The sequence below is a fragment of the Spea bombifrons genome, chromosome 4 (assembly GCF_027358695.1).
Source record: "Spea bombifrons isolate aSpeBom1 chromosome 4, aSpeBom1.2.pri, whole genome shotgun sequence".
In the NCBI taxonomy this organism is placed as follows: domain Eukaryota; kingdom Metazoa; phylum Chordata; class Amphibia; order Anura; family Pelobatidae; genus Spea; species Spea bombifrons.
The window spans coordinates 11,210,787-11,229,991 of NC_071090.1; the positions used below are offsets into that span (position 1 = coordinate 11,210,787).

General features: G+C 44.4%; 3 protein-coding genes across 3 annotated transcripts in view; all 3 read left to right on the top strand.

Moving 5' to 3' along the window:
* LOC128490273 (securin-like) overlaps positions 1-18,662 on the top strand; it is a 31,667-nt gene extending 13,005 nt beyond the window's left edge. The window contains exon 7 of the mRNA XM_053462094.1: positions 18,613-18,662. The gene's annotated coding sequence lies outside the window, so the exon portion shown is untranslated. The remainder of the gene's footprint in view (positions 1-18,612) is intronic.
* LOC128490274 (securin-like) lies at positions 3,671-6,505 on the top strand. The gene is made up of 5 exons (XM_053462095.1): positions 3,671-3,783; positions 4,439-4,617; positions 4,701-4,788; positions 5,559-5,717; positions 6,371-6,505. The coding sequence occupies exons 1-5, from the start codon at positions 3,702-3,704 to the stop codon at positions 6,442-6,444; spliced, it is 582 nt and encodes a 193-aa protein (XP_053318070.1). The 5' UTR covers positions 3,671-3,701; the 3' UTR covers positions 6,445-6,505.
* On the top strand, positions 14,274-18,662 carry LOC128490272 (securin-like). Its single transcript, XM_053462093.1, has 6 exons — positions 14,274-14,294; positions 15,112-15,230; positions 16,941-17,119; positions 17,203-17,290; positions 17,885-18,043; positions 18,531-18,662. The coding sequence occupies exons 2-6, from the start codon at positions 15,140-15,142 to the stop codon at positions 18,602-18,604; spliced, it is 591 nt and encodes a 196-aa protein (XP_053318068.1). The 5' UTR covers positions 14,274-14,294; positions 15,112-15,139; the 3' UTR covers positions 18,605-18,662.
* Positions 18,663-19,205: the final 543 nt, after the last annotated feature.

The window sequence follows — 19,205 nt, forward strand, 5'->3', positions numbered from 1 at the left end:
TTCCTAGATTACCTGAGAATTGTCAAGGATCATGTTATGTGGCCTACATATTCCCTACAATAAGACATACTAAAGAAAGAGCAATAGTTGTATTTGGGGTTCAAAGAACTAAAAGGCACCAGATGAACCCACGTTTTCAGAAATTGTGGGTAGCTTGGATAATTTCATAAGTATAATAATTCCTTCCACTAGGGTCTAAGATAATTGGGGAAGAATCAGAGCTTTAACCATCATGTTAGAAATGGTGGCCAATTAAACAGAAAACGCTCTCACAAGTATTACAGCAGAAATGCTAGCACTAGGATTGGGTGCCATACAGAAACGTATAGCTCTTCATTTCATTTTAGCTATTATGCTCACTAGTGCGCTCTGAATGTTGCACTTATGTTCCAGACGTCTCTAAAAATGTACTCGAAATGCAAAGTTCCCTGAAAATTTCTTCTGGGGATTGGGGAATAAGTAGTTTGGTTTGGGGTGTTAGGATCAAAAATTTTCTATGGTTTGATTATAGGGGCTTTGTTCCTCACAACCATATTTGCCTCCATAGCAGTGTTGAAGATTTTACTCCTTAAATGTTGGAATTCTGCTACCTCATCTATTGCCCATTACCCTGTTCTAATTGATAAGACCCTTCATGAATGTCCCTCTAGTGCTAATGGAGATTCTAATATCAATACCAAGAATTTACACGTTTATTATCTGTTTATGACGCTGACCAAGATTTGGCTGCCCACAATTGGATTAAGCGCAATGGGTGAATGCCTAAGAGTCATGCTTCATGGAATCTTTAAAGCATGAAAGGGGGGACTGTGGAATCTTAGGATGTGGAGAGTGGGTAGGAAGAGGTTAACTGTTTCTGCTATTTGGTGATAAGAGTCTGATGCACTGGGAGGTAGTATTGTTCTGTTGAGGAACAGGATATGTATGGTAGAGGGCATAGGTCAAATTACACAGCTGGTGAGAAACTGGACCATAAGTGTAGGCTCAGGGTCAACTTCAGGGCACAGGATGTCTGCTTTAATTAACTGAAACCCCACCCATGTCATACATATTAATGATATGTAGGTTAGGCTTTTGCCTTTTATGGTAAACCCAGAGATATTACAAGTGTGCCAGCCCTTTTGTAGGAGTTTACTTATTTCTTTTGTTTTCAATGTATATATATTGTGTGAAAATGTAAAGCTGTTAGATTTGCCTGCTTTTGTGCAGATCTCCCTGCAGCTGCTTGTATCCGGAATAAACTTTTATGCATTCAAAGAAGTCTGGTGGTCAGCACAACGTTTGATTTCCACAACAGCTGAGCTGCATTATTTTTTAAAGCTTATCTATCACTTTGCGTAGTGTTTCTTGTGTGTTGTAGCCAATCTGGGTAAAAAGTTTGGGTGCTCGCTCTTTCCTTACCTGTATGATAGGCGTTGTACAAACTCAATGTTACCTGGATCTGAGTGGCTGCTAGCATTAGCTGTCCTTGGCCCGTGATGGTCATATCGTGGGCTGTGTAGCTGGCATGGTTATCAAGTTTTTAAGAATCTTAGAGTTTAGAGGGGGAGATTTATCAATAAAACTAAATGTAAACTGTCATTAATTTGGCCTTATGTCAAAACGCTCTGGATGCTCTCCATGCCTGCTGGTCAGTGTTAATCCTTTAAGGCATTTCTGGAGGCAGAGTGGCATGAAGGGGGTTAAAAGGCATATCATGGGGCACTCTGCCTCCAGAAAAGCCTTATGCCCCCTATATGCCACTCTGCCTCCCCGATATGCTTTATACCCTCCTATATGCTCCTCTGCCCCATGATATACCTTTTAACCCCCTTTATGCCACTCTGCCTCCAGATATGCCTTTTGACCCCCTACATGCCACTCTGCATCCAGAAATGCCTTATACCCCTATATGCCACTCTGGCATATAGGGGGTTAAAAGGCATATCATGGGACAGAGTGGCATATAGTGGGTATAAGGCATTTCTGGAGGCAGAGTGGCATGAAGGGGGTTAAAAGGCATATCATGGGGCACTCTGCCTCCAGAAAAGCCTTATGCCCCCTATATGCCACTCTGCCTCCCCGATATGCTTTATACCCTCCTATATGCTCCTCTGCCCCATGATATACCTTTTAACCCCCTTTATGCCACTCTGCCTCCAGATATGCCTTTTGACCCCCTACATGTCACTCTGCATCCAGAAATGCCTTATACCCCTATATGCAACTCTGGCATATAGGGGGTTAAAAGGCATATCATGGGACAGAGTGGCATATAGGGGGATATAAGGCATTTCTGGAGGCAGAGTGGCATATAGGGGGACACACTTACATACACACACATGCCGATTTTTTTTGTTTTTAACAAATACAAAAAACATTATACAGTACAAAAAATACATTATTTTACTCACCTTCTACTTCTCTTGACTTCCTGGTAGCTGCACACTGTTCTCCTCTATGCTGACAGGATGCCACTGACCTGACATCCGGTGCTGCAGCAGTGCGAGGGGGCGGAGATTCCACCTCACGCGGCTCCCATCACTATGCAGCCATCAGACTGCCGAGAATGTAATCTAAACGGCCGATGCGTGCTGATGCCGCCGGCCGGAGCTACTTTAACACTTTTTTTTTATTATTTATATGGTAAGCTGGATCGGCTTGCCATATAAAGTAAAAAAAATAGTATTAAAGCAGAGCCGGCCGGCGGCATCAGCACGCATCGGCCGTTCAGATTACATTCCCAGCAATCTGATGGCCGCATAGTGATGGGAGCAGCGTGAGGGGTGAAAGGTCAGTGCGAGGGGGCGGAGCTTTCACCCCTCACACTGCTCCCATCACTAGACGGCCATCGCACACGGCTGCTGGGTGCTGATGCCGGTCGTACGACCAGCCGCGTTAGCACCCAGCGGCTGCTTTGATTAGTTTTCGGGCAGCCTGGGGGGCAGCTCAGCGGCTGTCTTCATGGCCGCCCAGCCCACGGACCTTCCGGCCCACCGGGAAATTTCCCGGTATCCCGGTGGGCCAGTCCGGCCCTGCCTGTACCCCGACTAGGTACTTCCGCCAATCGTTGCTTCCTTCTCCCTGTGGCCACTGGGATACCAGCGATTAACCCCTTCAACTTCACAGAACTAGCTTTCAGAGAGAAGGGACAACACTGCAACAGGGCTGCTTTACCACTGTGGCTAGCCGAAGCTGAGCTACACCGTGTGGCTATTTGTCCTGAAAAGGACAATAAGGGACCATAGCAGCCCACCCCAGGCATCAGACGACACTCATGTTGGTCTGGTCTTATAATCGGGGTCATCTTATAATCAGACCTCAAATAGGTGCTTCTGAGTCCCCGGTGTGCAGCCAGGGCAGCGTGTAGATGTCTACGCGATTCGTGTAGACAAATTACGCTGCAGCCGGAAGGAGGTGTGGCTAGCAGTGGTGGTTGCGGCACTGGCACCGGTGCGGGGAACTCTGATCTCTGACAGCCGGGGAAGGTCTGCACGATGGACGCAGACAACCCCCGCTGCTAGCCACACCTCCTTCCGTCTGCAGCGTAAGTTGTCTACGCGAATTGTACACTGCTGTAGCATATGATGGTGCTATACAAAGCTGGTTACTGGTTACTGATATCTTTCAGGGCTTATCTATGACTCTAATGGTGCTAACCTGTTAAAAATTAACCTTATCCAGGTCTTGGGCAGCTCTTGTGGTAACGAAATAAGGCAACTATGATCTTTGTCGAGCAGGAGAACGGTTACCTTGCAGCCAACATGATGGCTAAAGATCGGGTGAGGCTCCCCTCAAACTCGGGTGAGTGTATTGTTGCATAAAAGCTTAAATAGTTCTAAATCTATACTGGTTAATGTAGGTTTGCTTAAATACACTCGGCAGTTAAAACTAGCCATGGCTTACCAGCCTATTTACAAAGGTCTTTTTGGTGAACCCTTTCTAAACTGTACCTTCCAGACATCATGTGCATGTCCCTTGGGATTCTGAAGAAATTACTGCTTGTCTTAATCCTAAAGGCGGTTTCTTTACTGATAGGGTGGTGGAATAGCCTGCCATCTGAAATACTTCTGGCGTGTTTAATCAATATGCGGAGGGGGAAATCTAGATCTGAAATCCATACAGGGTTATGACAAGTAAGATAATGGACTATTAATCTGGTGTGATTGACTGCCAGAAGGATTTACTTTCACCTATTGAGGTGACATTACTGTCTCGGTATATTTGTCTTCTGAATAAGCTGATATAGGTCTGCAGAATGGATTAACTTGTTGGTTAATGTTGGAGGACATGATCCAACTGCTTTCTTCTTGAAATGCCACTTTACACTAAAGATCTGTGAAAGCAGGTGATGGCAAGAAGCTAACCTTGTAGGAAATGTGCATAGCTTTTGAAAGTACTTGGTCTTGTATGCCCATAGTGTTTAACTGCTAACACGATAAAACCTCTCTGATTGCAGCAAAGGGGCTTTCAAACAAAGGGCAGAATATGTTCCCAGGAAAAGTGTTCAGTGCCTCTGAAAACCAGCCCAAACCATCCAGGAAAGCACTTGGAACTGTCAACAAGCAGCTGGCACCAAACAAAATACCACAGAGTGGGGCAGTTAAAGGAAAAACCAACCTAAACCATGCTAAAAAGGCAAGTGGGTTCTTATGCTGTGTCCCAATACTTGATAAATACATCTGATCTAAACTTCTTTGTTTTCCCCTTGCTTTCTGCAGTCTCAGGTTTCTGAAAGGAAGGCTGTTGCAAAGCCTGTGAAAGAGGCATACCCTGACATTGAGAACTTCTTCCCATACAATCCTTCAGGTGTGTACTTTGGCAAATTCCACTCTGATATCTATTGCTTAATAAATGGATAATATATTGTTACTGCTACTTCAAACTATATGAATATAACCCCCTCGAGCATCTAAGGTGCTAAAGCTCATCTATTGGCACTTGAACTAATTACCTGCTAGTTGTAGGCGATCGTAATACTACAAGAAATGTAGACCAAATGCAGTCAAAGCAAGACTCTTTAGTTCTGTACCACAGAAGCATGGCACCTTCTCACAAGAGTAGTAGAGTAGTATACTTGTGACAAAAAGCAAGCATTGGAGACCTGGGATAACAAGAATCAACCAGTTTTTGTTGCCTTTAGCAACTATGAAATGTATAGAAATCCTTTTCCCAAGGTAAAACACAGGGTAAAACTTCAACCAAGCATTTTGAAGGTTAGGCTTTATTCTCCTGCAAAACACAAGGTCAGATGTGGTTTTTTTTAACTGTATTTCCCTGGCATTGTAGAAGGAACCTGCCCTTCACAAGAGTCTCTGCTGACCCTGCTGTATTGCTTATTTAACTATGCATTGTGCCTGGCAATCCTAGTCCTGCTGGGAAGCTTACTTGTAATGCATTACATGTTCTGAAGTTAAGAAGGCACTCTTCACTATCGTGAATAAAAGCCCCCCCCTAATGATGCTCATATCAACAAGAACTGATCTAGCTTCTATCACTGATCCTGTGGCAGGCTGCATGTATGCAGCTGTGCTGACTCCAACCAGTGACCACCTGTCTTCAACCCTTTTCTACCCTAGACTTTGAAAGGTTTGATGTGCCAGAAGACCATAAGCTCAGCCACCTTTGCCTAGCTGGTGTCCCCCTTATTGTAAATGACAATGATGTGGCAAGATTTGAAAAGCTGATACAATTCCAGCCTTCTCCGATGGAAATCCCAACTCTTTCTTGGGAATTGGGTGAGTAAAATTAGCAGTTGGTAGAATTGCTTACCTGAGATTGGAGTATGACACAGGGCCAGGGCTAGGAAAATACCAAGCTTTGTTGGCTCTCTAAATTGTGTTCCTAATACACTGATCATATACAAAGTGCATGCAAATACAATGTATTAAAAACCATGGCAAATATATGGAGGGTAGATTGCAATAAGGCAATTCATATAGTACTTTAGAAAGCAAAGTGTTAAATCTCAGAAATTGATAAACTATAAACCATATGACGTGTGTGGTGTCCAGGATTTTGCTGTTCCCGTTCCAAGTCACATGGGTCTGACTTTTGGAAGGGTCAAACATGTATAGCAGTGGGTCGCGACCCCTTTGGGGGTTGAACGACCCTTTCACAGGGCTCGCCTAAGACTATCAGAACACATATTTCACAATATATAATTACATAATTTTATGGTCGGGGGTCACCACAACATGAGGAACTGTATTAAAGGGTTACGGCATTAGGAAGGTTGAGAACCACTGATGTATAGGATAGTTTTACACCACTGACAATTCAAGTGTGTATCTCATAGCACCCCCCAGCAGTCTGCAGCTATTGCTTTGTTTGTGTATACAAAGTTGGTTACTTCATGCATTTCTAACACTGATGTCTACCTGTTTTCCAGATCCTGTAAATTATTTGCCTTTCTTGACCACGCTTGATGAAATCACACTGGATATGCCTGAAATTGAATGTTAAATGTACAGTTGTCTCTGTTCTTTGCTCTTTTTAATTTAATAAAATTACTGTTTTTATATAATCATTTGTCAGTTGGCACTTTTTTTTAAGCCTATATAGGGTTGAGGCTACATCCTAATTAACACCCTACCAATCTAAAAAGGGGCTTACAATGTGAATTACATGTAAAGTAGCACTGGAAAGGTCTCTGGTTCTTCTAACTCTCTTTCATCCAGTGAGCATTCAGAGGATGAGACCACTTTTCTTCCACATGAACTGCGTAAATTTGGAAAGAGGTCTCAAGGATTTTCCTAGACCCGGCCTTGAGTAGATGCCCTAAAGGGTTTCTGATGTTGCCTAAGCTGTAAGATCTCATGCAAAGAGAATGCATCAATCTGGGCAAGAGCCTTTATTTCCAAACATTTTAAGCAGATTTTTAGGCTTCAAGGAGAAAAGAAATGGGAAGATATTTGTAAAGTGGATGTACAGATAGCCCAGCTCGCCAAAAGAACCACAATTCCCATTGGTGAAGTGTCGGGTCTCAAAGACCCTATGGATAAGAGCAGAGACTTCCTGTAGACGTTTGTTCCAATCGTCTGTTTTTCAATGCGAGGTAGCATTATCTAGTTCTGCAGTAGCCAGAGCCCAGAATGTCTGGTTACAGGCCTTAGAAGATGGCATGTCTGCCGATATTGGTGAAGATTTATCTAAGCTGTTGAATCTTAGACTGGCTAATAGCTTTTTGGTGGAAGCTACCGAGGAGATAAAACTCTCGGCTCGAAATATGGTTTTTATCGTCTGTGGCAAGAAGAGCCTTATGGCTATGCTCATGGATGGCAGTGTGACTTGCCTTTTGAAACAAGCAAGCTACCGTATTTGCTTGATTGTAAGACAACCCCCAAAATCTGAATATTAATTTAGGAAAAAAGAAAAAACCTGAATATAAGATGACCCTATAGGAAAAAAGTTTTACCAGTAAATGTTAATTCGTGTTTTTTTTTTTTTTTTTAATAAAAATTTTGCCCCAGAAATGCCTTTATACCCTCTATATGCCACTGTGCCCCATGATATTCCTTTTAACCCTCTAAATGCCACTGTGCCCCATGATATGCCTTTTGACCCCCTATGTGCCACGCTGCCTCCAGAAATGCCTTTATACCCCCTATATGCCACTCTGGCATTTAGGGTTAAAAGGCATATTATGGAGCAGAGTGACATATAGGGAGGTTTAAGGCATTTCAGGCGACAGAGTGGCATTAAGGGGGTTAAAAGGCATTTCATAGAGCCCCCTCCCCCAAACTTACCGGTGCTTCTGACTCCCCGGTGTGTTGTCCGGGCAGCGGGTAGACGTCTACGCGATTCGCACCGGTGTGGGAAACTGATCTCTGACAGCCAGGGAAGGTCTACGCGATGGACGCAGACAACCTCAGCTGCTAACCGCACCTCCTTCCGGCTGCAGCGGAAGTTGTCTTTGCGAATCGCGTGACCGGGGAGTCAGAAGCAATGGTAAGTTTGGGGGGGGGGGGTGCTAAATGGGGGGCATAAGACAGGAGGATCCAGGTCCCCTGCAGCACCGCGGGGGGTCTTGATCTTAGTCTCATAGTCAGACCTATTTGCTCTGAAAAATAATCGAGCAAATATGGTATTTGGTTCTCCCTTAGAAGAACTTATCAAGCATATGTCTGACACTAAGAGAGCACTTTCTCAGGATAAGAAAGGCAGATGGAACAAACAATATCCATATAGGCTTTTCAGCCATCCTTCAAGAATTTTTGTAGACAGACACAAGACAGGAAGTTTCAGGGTCGTCCTAAGAAACCAGAGCCTAGGAAATTCTGACAGTGTTGGAGGTTGGCTGCAATGGTTCCTACCAAGATGGAAACAACTACAAGCAACATCTGGGTCCTGAATATCATTGCAGATGGTTACAGGATCAAGTCCTCGTTTTCTAATTTCGTCTTACCCTTCTCCAGTGTAAAAACCTCAGCTCTGTAATCAGAATGCCCCACTCTTCTCAGAAAAGGTGTCATAGAACCGACACCAAAACATCAAGAATTTCAAGGGGTCTACTCTCGATTTTTTCTGGTTCCAAAACCAGATGGGTCCTACCGTCCAGTTTTAGATTACAAAAGAGTCAATGCCTGTATTCCTTACTGTCATTTCAGGATGGACCTATCCTCACGGTGACCCACTTGTTAAGAAAATGAGATTTCATGGTGACAATAGACCTAAAGGACGCTCCATGTACCGATTTCAGTAACATCCAGAAAATTTCTCAGGTTTGCTATAAGGAACTAGTCAGGAATCAGGCACTACCAGTTCACCGCTCTTCCTTTCGGCCTTTCGTCGGCTCCCAGAGTTTTTACAAAGGTATTAACAGCCATTGCAGCAGCGCTGTGAGAAAACGGAATCTCGGTCGTTCCTTATCTGGACAGCTCATCAAAGCCGTCTCGGCGCGGGATCTTCTTTCACACCTCCACTTTATGACCCGATTATTGGAGGAACACGGCTGGATCATAAACCAAAGGAAGTCAAATTTTATTCCAACCACAAGAATCCAGTTTTTGGGTCTTATAGTGAATTTCAACTCTATCTTCTAAGTTCAAAAGTCAAAAGAGTAAAACGTTTCCTTCCTACAACAAAATCCATCTTGTTCTTTCAGGGTGGCTATGAGCGTCCTGGGCAGTCTGACAGCTCGTATTCCAGCAGTAAGCTGGTCCAAGGCACAGTTAAGACCCTTGCAGTGGGATATTCTAAAGAATTGGTCCAGGAAAGAGAACGATCTGGATATCACCTTCACAGTGTCCGAACGGGTTTTATCCCAGCTGAACTGGTGTAGGAAAACGTATCACCTCACCAAGGGTCGTGTTTCTCTACAACGTCACTGGATTACTCTTACCACGGATGCCTTCAAAATAGGCTTGGGAGCTCATTTGGGCTGCCTCTTCCGACAGGGCAAGTGGTCATTAACCGATCAGGCCCAATCCTCATTTTCGGGAACTAAAAGCGGTGTTTCTAGCGCTAAAGGAGTTCAGTTCGTGGCTAAAAGGGAAGCCAGTAAGAATTCAATCCGACAATGCCACCACAGTCTGTTACATCAACAGGCAGGGGGGTACCCGGATTCCAAAACTTCAAGCCCTTTCAGAAAAACTCATATCCCGGGCTCAGAAGAAACCGCCCTAAAACAGCTTAGGAAGCGATCGGAATCGCTTCCTAAGCATAAACTGTATTGCTGACATGCCTCGATATCGGTGGGTTTTAAACACCATCAAAGGCTACCTGATGGTAAAAACATCTAAACAAGTATGTCAAATACCAACATTTCAAAATGGAGGGAATACATTTTCTCTGCGATTTGTTAATAAACAATTGGTTTTTCAAGATAGACCCGAAGGATTCTTACCTGACGGTACCCATCCATCCCTCACACCAACACATTTGGGAGAAATTGGGAGAATGCCAGAAATGCAATGTTTACCATTTGGTTTATCTTCAGCACCATGGTGCTTCACGAAACCAGTAGTCGCTCTATTGAGAAGCAGGGGCATACGACTTATAATTTATCTAGACGATATCCTCATCATGTCCCAAGACTGCCATACACTACACACTCATATGGGGTGGACCATTTCTCTACTTACGGACCTGGGTTTCATCATCAATGAGAAGAAATCAGTTTTGATTCCTTCTCGGGAAATAGAATTCTTAGGTTTCCTGGTCGACTCTCATTCTGCCAAACTTCCTCCTCGGAAGCTAAAAACTATTCGCAAAAAACTATTCAGTACTCAACAAACTTTTAATTTCACCACGCAATCCAGCTCACATTGTGGGTCTCCTCTCAGCATCCATTAAGGCTGTTTCCCGGCCCTGCTCCATTACCGGGCCCTTCAACACCTGAAGGCCCAACATCTACGGGAGGGCCTGGGATATTCAGACGAGTTCCCTCTGATGACGGAAACATGAGGAGAACTCTTGTGGTGGCTTTAATGGAACGGGAAAGCAATTTTCAGTTCTTTTCCAAATTTGGTCATAGAATCAGACGCCAGTCGACTGGGATGGGGAGCCCGTTGTGACGCCATATCTACAGGAGGGAAATGGTCCCCACACGAACTTCTCCTACACAAATTGTTTGGAATTGTTAGCCGGATTTGTCTCCATCAAAAGCTAATTTTGTGACATAATTGGCTAGATCATAGCGTTGAACATGCATAATATGAAGCCTCCTAGAATTTCCTAGCTTTACGTATGAAAATATAGATTTTATAGACAGGAGGCGAATATTATCCCATAAAGATATAATGACCACAGGACAGCTAGCGATCTCCTGTTCATTGCCATTCGGTTCCGGTTACAAGATTTTTTTTCCAGTTGGCAGCGTGAAAGAGGATGATATATGGGGGGACCTTGCTCTTATACTACCTGCTGTTTATTGATTAGTTACCTATGTTCACCTTGATTGCACACCTATGTTTTAGATTTCTTGTTCAACCATTTTTTCTCTGTTAACTATTTGCTGCTGGGAGTAGTAAAGAAGGATTTAATGCATAATACTCACCTCCTAATAAAATCTATATTTTCATACGCAAAGCTAGGAAAATCGAAAATGTTATATCCCCTCACCGTATTAACCAAATTCCCGGAAAGATGTGAATAAACCTCTATATGAACCAAAATAAAACACCAGCTGTGAGCCATGGGAAAGAACCAGGATGACAACAGATCCGTGAAGCATTAAAACTAAAATATACCACCAAAAGAAAATTATTCTGCTGCGAAGAGAAAAGGAAAATTGGGCTGGGATACGTGAAAATACACACCTGCAAACTCACTCTAACACAGACACACTGACACAATGTGACCGCTAAGACCTGCCTCTGCTTCTATCCAGGTGGTTTCCAGAGCATAGATAGGTAAGTCCAGGAATCAGAACATACCTTTTAATTCCAGGATTGTTTGGGTTAACCCAGGACACGTGGCAAACTTACAAAGGCCGCCACCAGCTGTGTAGACAAAGTACATTTATTGGAAGAAAATGAAATAAAACCCCACATTTTGCAAACTTTATTAAGTTAAGCCTTTCTACGTTATACCACACTCTAAATGAGTATTCTGCCATTAATTTCATGGTAAGTGACATTAGTAGACATTCTTTAATTATTAGAGTTAGAAAAGGAGACGTTTGTCTAATTTAACTCTTTATCCAGCTGTCTCTACCCCAGTATACCTAATGTATCGGTTTGTCTTAGTCTGTCAATTCTCGTCTTGTCATTCCCCTTGAATATATGTATTGTATTAATCGCTGCGTAGATTGTTGGCGTACATATATAAATAAAAGATGATAAATACCGTATTGGCCCGAATATAGGCCGCACTTTTTTCCCCCACTTTAAGTCTTTAAAGTGGGGGTGCGGCCTATATCCGGGGTCTAGGGCAGGCAGCGGGGTTAGGATACAGATCCCCCGCAGCGGTGCAGGGGACCTGTATCCTACTCTCTGATACGCTCAGACAGCCTCCCGTGCCAGCACTTCCCACGGGGGGGAATACCGGCACGGGAGGTTGTCCAAGCGCATCGCACGGACGTTAACCGGCAGCGGCGATGCGCCGTTGCCGGTGAACGTGCGCACGATGCATTCTAACCCCCCCGACTTACCAGGGCAGACTCCCGGGTGTCTTGCAGGGCCGGCGGAAGACATCTACGCAATACGCGTATACAACTTCCGGTGCCGGCACTTCCGCTGAGTGCCGGCACCGGGAGTTGTATACACGATGTGCATAGATGTCCCCCTCCGGCCCCGTAAGACACCCGGGAGTCTGCTCTGGTAAGTCTGGGGGGGGGAAGGACAGAGTGGCAGCGTATCTCGAGGGGGGGGGACAGAGTGGCAGCGTATCTCGAGGGAGGGAGGACAGAGCGGCAGCGTATCTCGAGGGGGGGAGGACAGAGTGGCAGCGTATCTCGAGGGGGGAGGGACAGAGTGGCAGCATATCTCGGGGAGGGGGAGAGGACAGAGTGGCAGCATATCTCGGAGGGGGAGGACAGAATGGCAGCATATCTCGGGGGGGGAGAGGTCAGAGTGGCAGCATGTTTTTTGGTGCTTTTTTAAAGAAAAAAACTTTTTCTTTAAAAAAGCACCAAACTTTTAGGGTGCGGCCTATATACGGGGGCGGCCTATATCCGAGCCAATACGGTAAATAATATGCATCTTGCACAAACTCAGTGGATCTCGTGGTTAATAGGAATGCAGCATGCAATCACGTGTATTCACTTTTTTGCTAGCATACATGTGATTGGCTGCTACTTCTATGACTTCGATTGGGGGTACAGAGTTTTTGTATTCTGACCCCAATAACGAAACACAGGCATGCTCTAATTAGCATGCAGTAAAACGCACTATAATATGGGCCGCAACTTGGAATAAATAGATTACTAATAGATTACTAATATTTTTCCATTGGGTTTTTTCTTTGAAAGGGACAGTCTAATGTCCCATACTGTCCTGCCAATGAAGAATGCATATTAAAGTTATTCGCGAGTACTTTAATCTACACTATTTTCTTGCTCACAATTTTAAAATAAACCAACCGGCCGTGACGTGGGAGTATGGGTGTAACAAGGGTTAAACGCCAACCAGACTTCCAGTGGGTATGGTCACTTTCCCCACAGGGCACCAAGCAACCACCACCAGCCCCAACCAGTCACCCCAAAACTCCCAGTGTAAAATACGCTGCCACCACCAAGAACTTTAAAACCGGACGTCTTAGGTTACCCGAAAACAATCGGACCGCGATATATACACAATTGTGAAACTGATATCCATACCTGGGAACTCTCCGGGTTTGACCCGGTGATTGCCGGGTGAGCGCTGCTCCTCCAGGTCAAGACCCGAATCCTCTGGGTCGCGGGAGTGGGGTCTTGACACGCCCCGCTCCCAGCCCAATTTTTCATTTACATGTGAGTGTTCCCCCCGACGCCTGCGGGAACGCCTAACGAGGTCAGCGGGACCGCCCACCGACGTCAGCAGGACCTCCACAGGACATCAGTGTGCAGTCCTGGCTGCGTCCCGCAAGGGAAGGCTCTGGGTAGTCGGAGCCGATAAATTCCCAGGTATTTATCTGTATCTGTATCAGCAAGGCCTATTGCTTGTACTACACACTAGAGGACTGCAAAAAACTTGCGGGCGGTCTTGCTGGTGCGTGGGAAATCTGCAGTTCAGGTAAGGAGGTGGGCGTGATTGGCCACAAATGTGGCGGGATTGGAACAACCACATTGCGGGAGCGGGCGGGATTGGGCAAAAAATCAGATGGCGGGATTAAAAAAGCAGTCCCGCGCAGAGCTCTACTACACACCATAATTAAACAATTGCTTCCTTCTGTGGGTGCATACACCCTGCACGAGGACAAAAAGCCCAGGTGGCCACTTTGTAGTAAAAATAAACAAATAACATGTTTATATTATCCTCCTGGGTGCAGTTAAATACTGTAAGTCTCCTCACACCAGGTCTGTATAAAAAATAAGCGTGGTTTGGCCAACTGAACTAGCCAATACATTTAATTACCGGTACTTTACGCTGTGTAGTAGACCGAGTTCTAAACCTAAAGATCCAAAACGGCTTCATTTTGCTGGATCTATGTCTATGCTAAAGGAGACATGCTGCTGGCGTTTACGACGCTGAACACCATGAAATCGAGTCTTCGGAAAAATGGCGAATTTCATATAGCTTGAGTTGAGAGCTATATCTTGTGAGAGTGTTTAGAACTCTACGTGACGCGTACGACAGGGAGGCGATCGTTGATTCGCTGACCAATAAGGGCGAATGTTTTGGTTTAAAGCGCGCGGATTGGAAGTGTGAATTTGTATTCGGTGGTGGTTCTCGGTAAGGAAAAGGTTGGGTTGCGACGGGGTATTTTGTTTATGCGATATACTGTTGTCTTCTCTAAAGCTCTTATGCTGCAGCTCCGTGTTGCATACGTAGAGATATGTGCTGTACTTCTATGGTCATAGGGCTGAGCTGCACTTTTTTTTTTTTTAGGCTTTTCTATCACTTTGCGTAGTGTTTTTTGTGTGTTGTAGCCAATCTGGGTAAAAGGTTTGGGTGCTTGCTCTTCCCGTACCTGTATGATAGGCGTTGTATACGCTGTCCGTCTCAATGTTACCTGGATCTGGGTGGCTGCTACCTGTTCCCAGGGTGCAGCTTCATGGTCACCTGCTGTCCACTGCACAGAGTAGTAGTAGAAAGCCTCCCCTCCCTGGGACCCGGTGGCAGCAGCTGGCTATGATTAAAACTGCCTCTAGTGCCGTTGGAAATAAACCGGTAACTGGCTGAAGGAAGCATTAAGTGTGCTGATCTGCGAATGGGCTTCCCGACGCATTGGTTGTCCTTGTACTGTGATCATCATATTGTGGGCTGTGTAGCTGCTATGTTCATCAAGTTTCTAAGAATCTTAGAATTTAGAGGGGGAGATGGATCAATAAACACAATAAAAAATTGTTGTTCGTTTGACTTTATGCCAAAAATTCTTTGGATTATCACCATGTCTGCTGTAATACAAGACTGGACAGTGTGAATCCTCTTAATATGTATTGTGCACTGCTGTAGCATATGATGGTGCTATACAAAGCTGGTTACTGATAACTTTCAGGGCTTGTCTATGACTAATGGTGCTAACTTGTTAATTTTAACTCTTATCCAGGTCTTGGCAGCTCTTGTGGTAACGAAATATGGCGACTATGATCTTTGTTGAGCAGGAGAATGGTGACCTTGCTGCCAACATGATGGCTAAAGATCGGGTGAGGCTCCCCTCAAACTCGGGTGAGTGTATTGTTGCATAAAAGCCTAATGTTATGCTGGATCTATACCAGTTAATGTAGGTTTGCTTAAATTGTGATCAGTTAAAACTAGCCATGGCTTACCAGCCTATTCACAAATGTCTTTGGTGAACCCTTTTTAAATTGTGCCTTCCAGACATCATGTGCATGTCCCTTAAGATCTCAAGGAAGCAATTGCTTGTCATATTTGTAAAAGCAGTGTTTTTTTTTTTTTTGTTTTTTTTTTAACTGATGGGTGGTGGAATAGACTGCCATCTGAAATAGTCCTGGCACATTTAATCAATATATCGGAGGGGGAGTAGAACTTAGATCAGAAATGCATATAGCAGGGCTTGACAAATCCCAGGTCGCCATGGCGACAGAATTTTGTCCTGGCGCCTAGGTTTTGTCAGCCTCTTACATCCAGAAAAAAATGTGGATGTAAGAGGCTGAGTCACCACGCGGGGGCGCTGCTGCTGTCTGCCCAGGAGTCTGGGCAGACAGCACAGCCACACAGAGCCCGAGCCTGAGATCACTCCCACGGAGTGATCCTGTAGGCTGAAAACACGGTTGCCGGAAAACCAGCAATCGTGTTTTCAGCTGCCACAGGCAGCTTCAGGGAAGGGGGTTGTGTGTTGATTGGGCCCCCACACAAGTGTGGGGACCTGACCCAACACCCCCCTGCTGCCTGATCGCTCCATGAGAGCGACAGTGCAGCGTTAACCCCTTCAATGCTGCGATCGCGGCATTTAGGGGTTAATTCCCGTTTTGTACGGGGCTCTGTTGCTGGTGGTCTGCCCGGAAGCCCAGGCAGACCAGCAACAGCAAAAACGAGCCCCCAAAAGCCCTTTGATGATTCCTGTAGGCATGGAAGCCTACAGCAGTCATCAGAGACTCCCCCCTGCAATGGCTGGTCTATAGACCAGCAGTTGAGTCCCAGCTACCAGAGGCAGCTTCAGGAACAGGGGAGAGGGTTCTTTGGTCTCCCCATGAGTGTGGATGCCAGCCCCAACACCCCCCTGCTGCCTGATCACTCCATGAGAGCGAAAGTGGAGCGTTAACCCCTTCAATGCCACAATTGTGTGACACATTCGTGGCATTGCAGGGGTTAACATTTGTCCCCACAAGCTTGTGGGGACTAAATATCAGTCAATGCTGTGCTCCAATGGAACATCAGCATCGAAAGAGATAAAAAAAACAACAGCACTGACCTGAAAGTCCAGGGTGCTTCCAGGTCAAACGCTGTGATTTTTAGTAAGTGGGCTATGATTATCAGATCACTCCTGACCAACTGTTAGTTTAAAAAAATCCTGGCTCCTAACTTTTTTACCTGGCGCCTAGATTAACAACAAATTTGTCAAGCCCTGGCATATAGGGTTATGACAAGTAAGATAACTGACTGTTAATCCAGAGTGATTGACTGCCTTGGATTAGATGGATTTATCTCCTTTTTGAGGTGACATTACTGTCTGGGTATATTTATCTTCTGAATCAGCTAAATGGGTCTGCAGAATGGATTAACTTGTTGACCCATGTCCTCTCCAACATTATTAACCAACTGCTTCCTTCTTGAAATGCAACTTTACACTAAAGATCTGTGAAAGCAGGTGACAGCAAGAAGCTAACCTTGTATGAAATGTGCATAGATTTGGAAAGCACTGGTCTTGTATGCCCATAATGTTAAACTAACATGATAAAACCTCTCTGACTGCAGCAAAGGGGCTTTCAAACAAAGGGCAGAATATGTTCCCAGGAAAAGTGTTCAGCGCCTCTGAAAACCTGCCCAAACTGTCCAGGAAAGCACTTGGAACTGTCAACAAGCAGCTGGCACCAAACAAAATACCACAGAGTGGGGCAGTTAAAGGAAAAACCAACCTAAACCATGCTAAAAAGGCAAGTGGGTTCTTATGCTGTGTCCCAATACTTGATGAATACATCTGATCTAAGCTTTTTTCTTTTCCCCTTTCTTTCTGCAGTCTCAGGTTTCTGAAAGGAAGGCTGTTGCAAAGCCTGTGAAAGAGGCATACCCTGACATTGAGAACTTCTTCCCATACAATCCTTCAGGTGTGTAACCTTGGCAACTTCCACTCTGACCTATATTTCTTGATAAGTGGATAATGTATAGGTACTGATATTGCTACTTCAAACTATATGAATATAACCCCCCCACACACACATCTAATGTGCTAAAGCACACCTATTGGCACTTGAACTAATTAACTGCCATTTATGCTAGTTGTAGGCGATCATAATAAAATGAGAACTTATGTAGAAACTGATTCTGTAGATAAAATGCAGTTAAAGCAAGACACTTTAGTTCTGAACTACAGAAGTATGGCACCTTCTCGCAAGTAGTGTGGTTTTAACTCTATTTCCCTGCCATTGTGAAGGGCAGGTTCCTTCTACAAGAGTCTTTGCTGGCCCTACAGTATTGATGATTTAACTATGCTTTGTGCCTGGCAATCCTAGTCCTGCTGCAAAGCTAACTTGTAATGCATAACATGGTGTGAAATTAAGAAAGCCCCCCCCCCCCATGAAAATGCTTGCTTAATCAAGAACTGATCTAGCTTCTATCACTGATCCTGTGGCAGGCTGCATGTATGCAGCTGTGCTGACTCCAACCAGTGACCAACTGTCTTCATCCCCTTTCTACCCTAGACTTTGAAAGGTTTGATGTGCCAGAAGACCATAAGCTCAGTCACCTTTGCCTAGCTGGTGTCCCCCTTATTGTAAATGACAACGATGTGGCAAGATTTGAAAAGCTGATACAATTCCAGCCTTCTCCGATGGAAATCCCAACTCTTTCTTGGGAATCGGGTGAGTAAAATGAGATTGGAGTATGACACAGGCCTAGGAAAATGCCAAGCTTTGTTGACTCTCTAAATTGTGTTCATAATACACTGATTATACACAAAATGCATGCAAATGTATTTAAAAAAAAAAAAAATCCATAGCAAATATATGGTGGGTAGATTTCTAAGGTACTATACGAATTGCCTTATTGCAAACAAAGTGTTTAATCTCAAACTGATACAAACTATAATCCATATGATGTGTATGATCCAGGATTTTGTTCCCAGTCCAAGTTAATAACTGCCAAATTCTGAATCCGCCTTGTCACATGGGTCTGACAGAGCCTTTATGTGCTACTGGAAAGGTCAAACTATTATTGGTAAATATGTGTAGGATAGTTTTACACACTTGACTTATCAGTGGTTTCTCAGTCTGCAGCTATTGCTTTCTTTGTGTATACAAAGTTGGTTACTTTATGCATTTTTAACACTGATATCTACCTGTTTTCCAGATCCTGTAAACTATCTGCCTTTCTTGACCACTCTTGATGAAATCACACTGGAGATGGCTGAAATTGAATGTTAAATGTTTAGTTGTCTCTGTTCTTTGCTCTTAACTTAATAAAATTACTGTTTTTAACTAATCCTTGGAACGCTTGTGTGTTGCTGCCAATCGACATTAAATGGAATGGTTGCTTTATTAAATCATAAACCTATATATGGTTGAGGCTACATCCTAATTAACACCCAATCAATCTAAAAAGGGGGCTTGCACTGTGAAGCAGCACTGAGGGTTGCATGCCTTAAGGACAATGGGCGGTCCCTAAACCCATTGAAAACAATGCGTTTTCAACCCATACATGTACAGGCTTTATCATTAAGGGGGTTAATCGCTAGAATAAACACGGCCTGCTGTGTTGCTAGTCCACCGTGTCATACTACTTTTCAGTTAAACACACGATTCTGCATGTTTGTGGCAACCCTCAAGTGCCCCAATCTGAGAGGGAGCTGTGAAAAGCATTTGGCATTCTTCCTGAATGGCTTTCACTATTGGACTACCACATTGATTCCTTATGGCAATGCTAACAAAGCATTCCTCCATAGGCTTTTGTATGCAGAACAGATATGCCTTAAGTGTCTCAATTGCTGATCTCGCATGGCCATCCTGGGACACTCTGAAGCTGAAC

Excerpts from the sequence above, each read along its gene's own strand:
- LOC128490272 (XM_053462093.1), top strand. The coding sequence starts at position 15,140 with ATGGCGACTATGATCTTTGTTGAGCAGGAGAATGGTGACCTTGCTGCC. Across the intron at positions 15,231-16,940 it reads GAGGCTCCCCTCAAACTCGG|CAAAGGGGCTTTCAAACAAA; the intron begins GTGAGTGTATTG and ends CTCTGACTGCAG. Across the intron at positions 18,044-18,530 it reads AACTCTTTCTTGGGAATCGG|ATCCTGTAAACTATCTGCCT; the intron begins GTGAGTAAAATG and ends CCTGTTTTCCAG.
- LOC128490274 (XM_053462095.1), top strand. The coding sequence starts at position 3,702 with ATGATCTTTGTCGAGCAGGAGAACGGTTACCTTGCAGCCAACATGATG. Across the intron at positions 3,784-4,438 it reads GAGGCTCCCCTCAAACTCGG|CAAAGGGGCTTTCAAACAAA; the intron begins GTGAGTGTATTG and ends CTCTGATTGCAG. Across the intron at positions 4,789-5,558 it reads CTTCCCATACAATCCTTCAG|ACTTTGAAAGGTTTGATGTG; the intron begins GTGTGTACTTTG and ends TTTCTACCCTAG.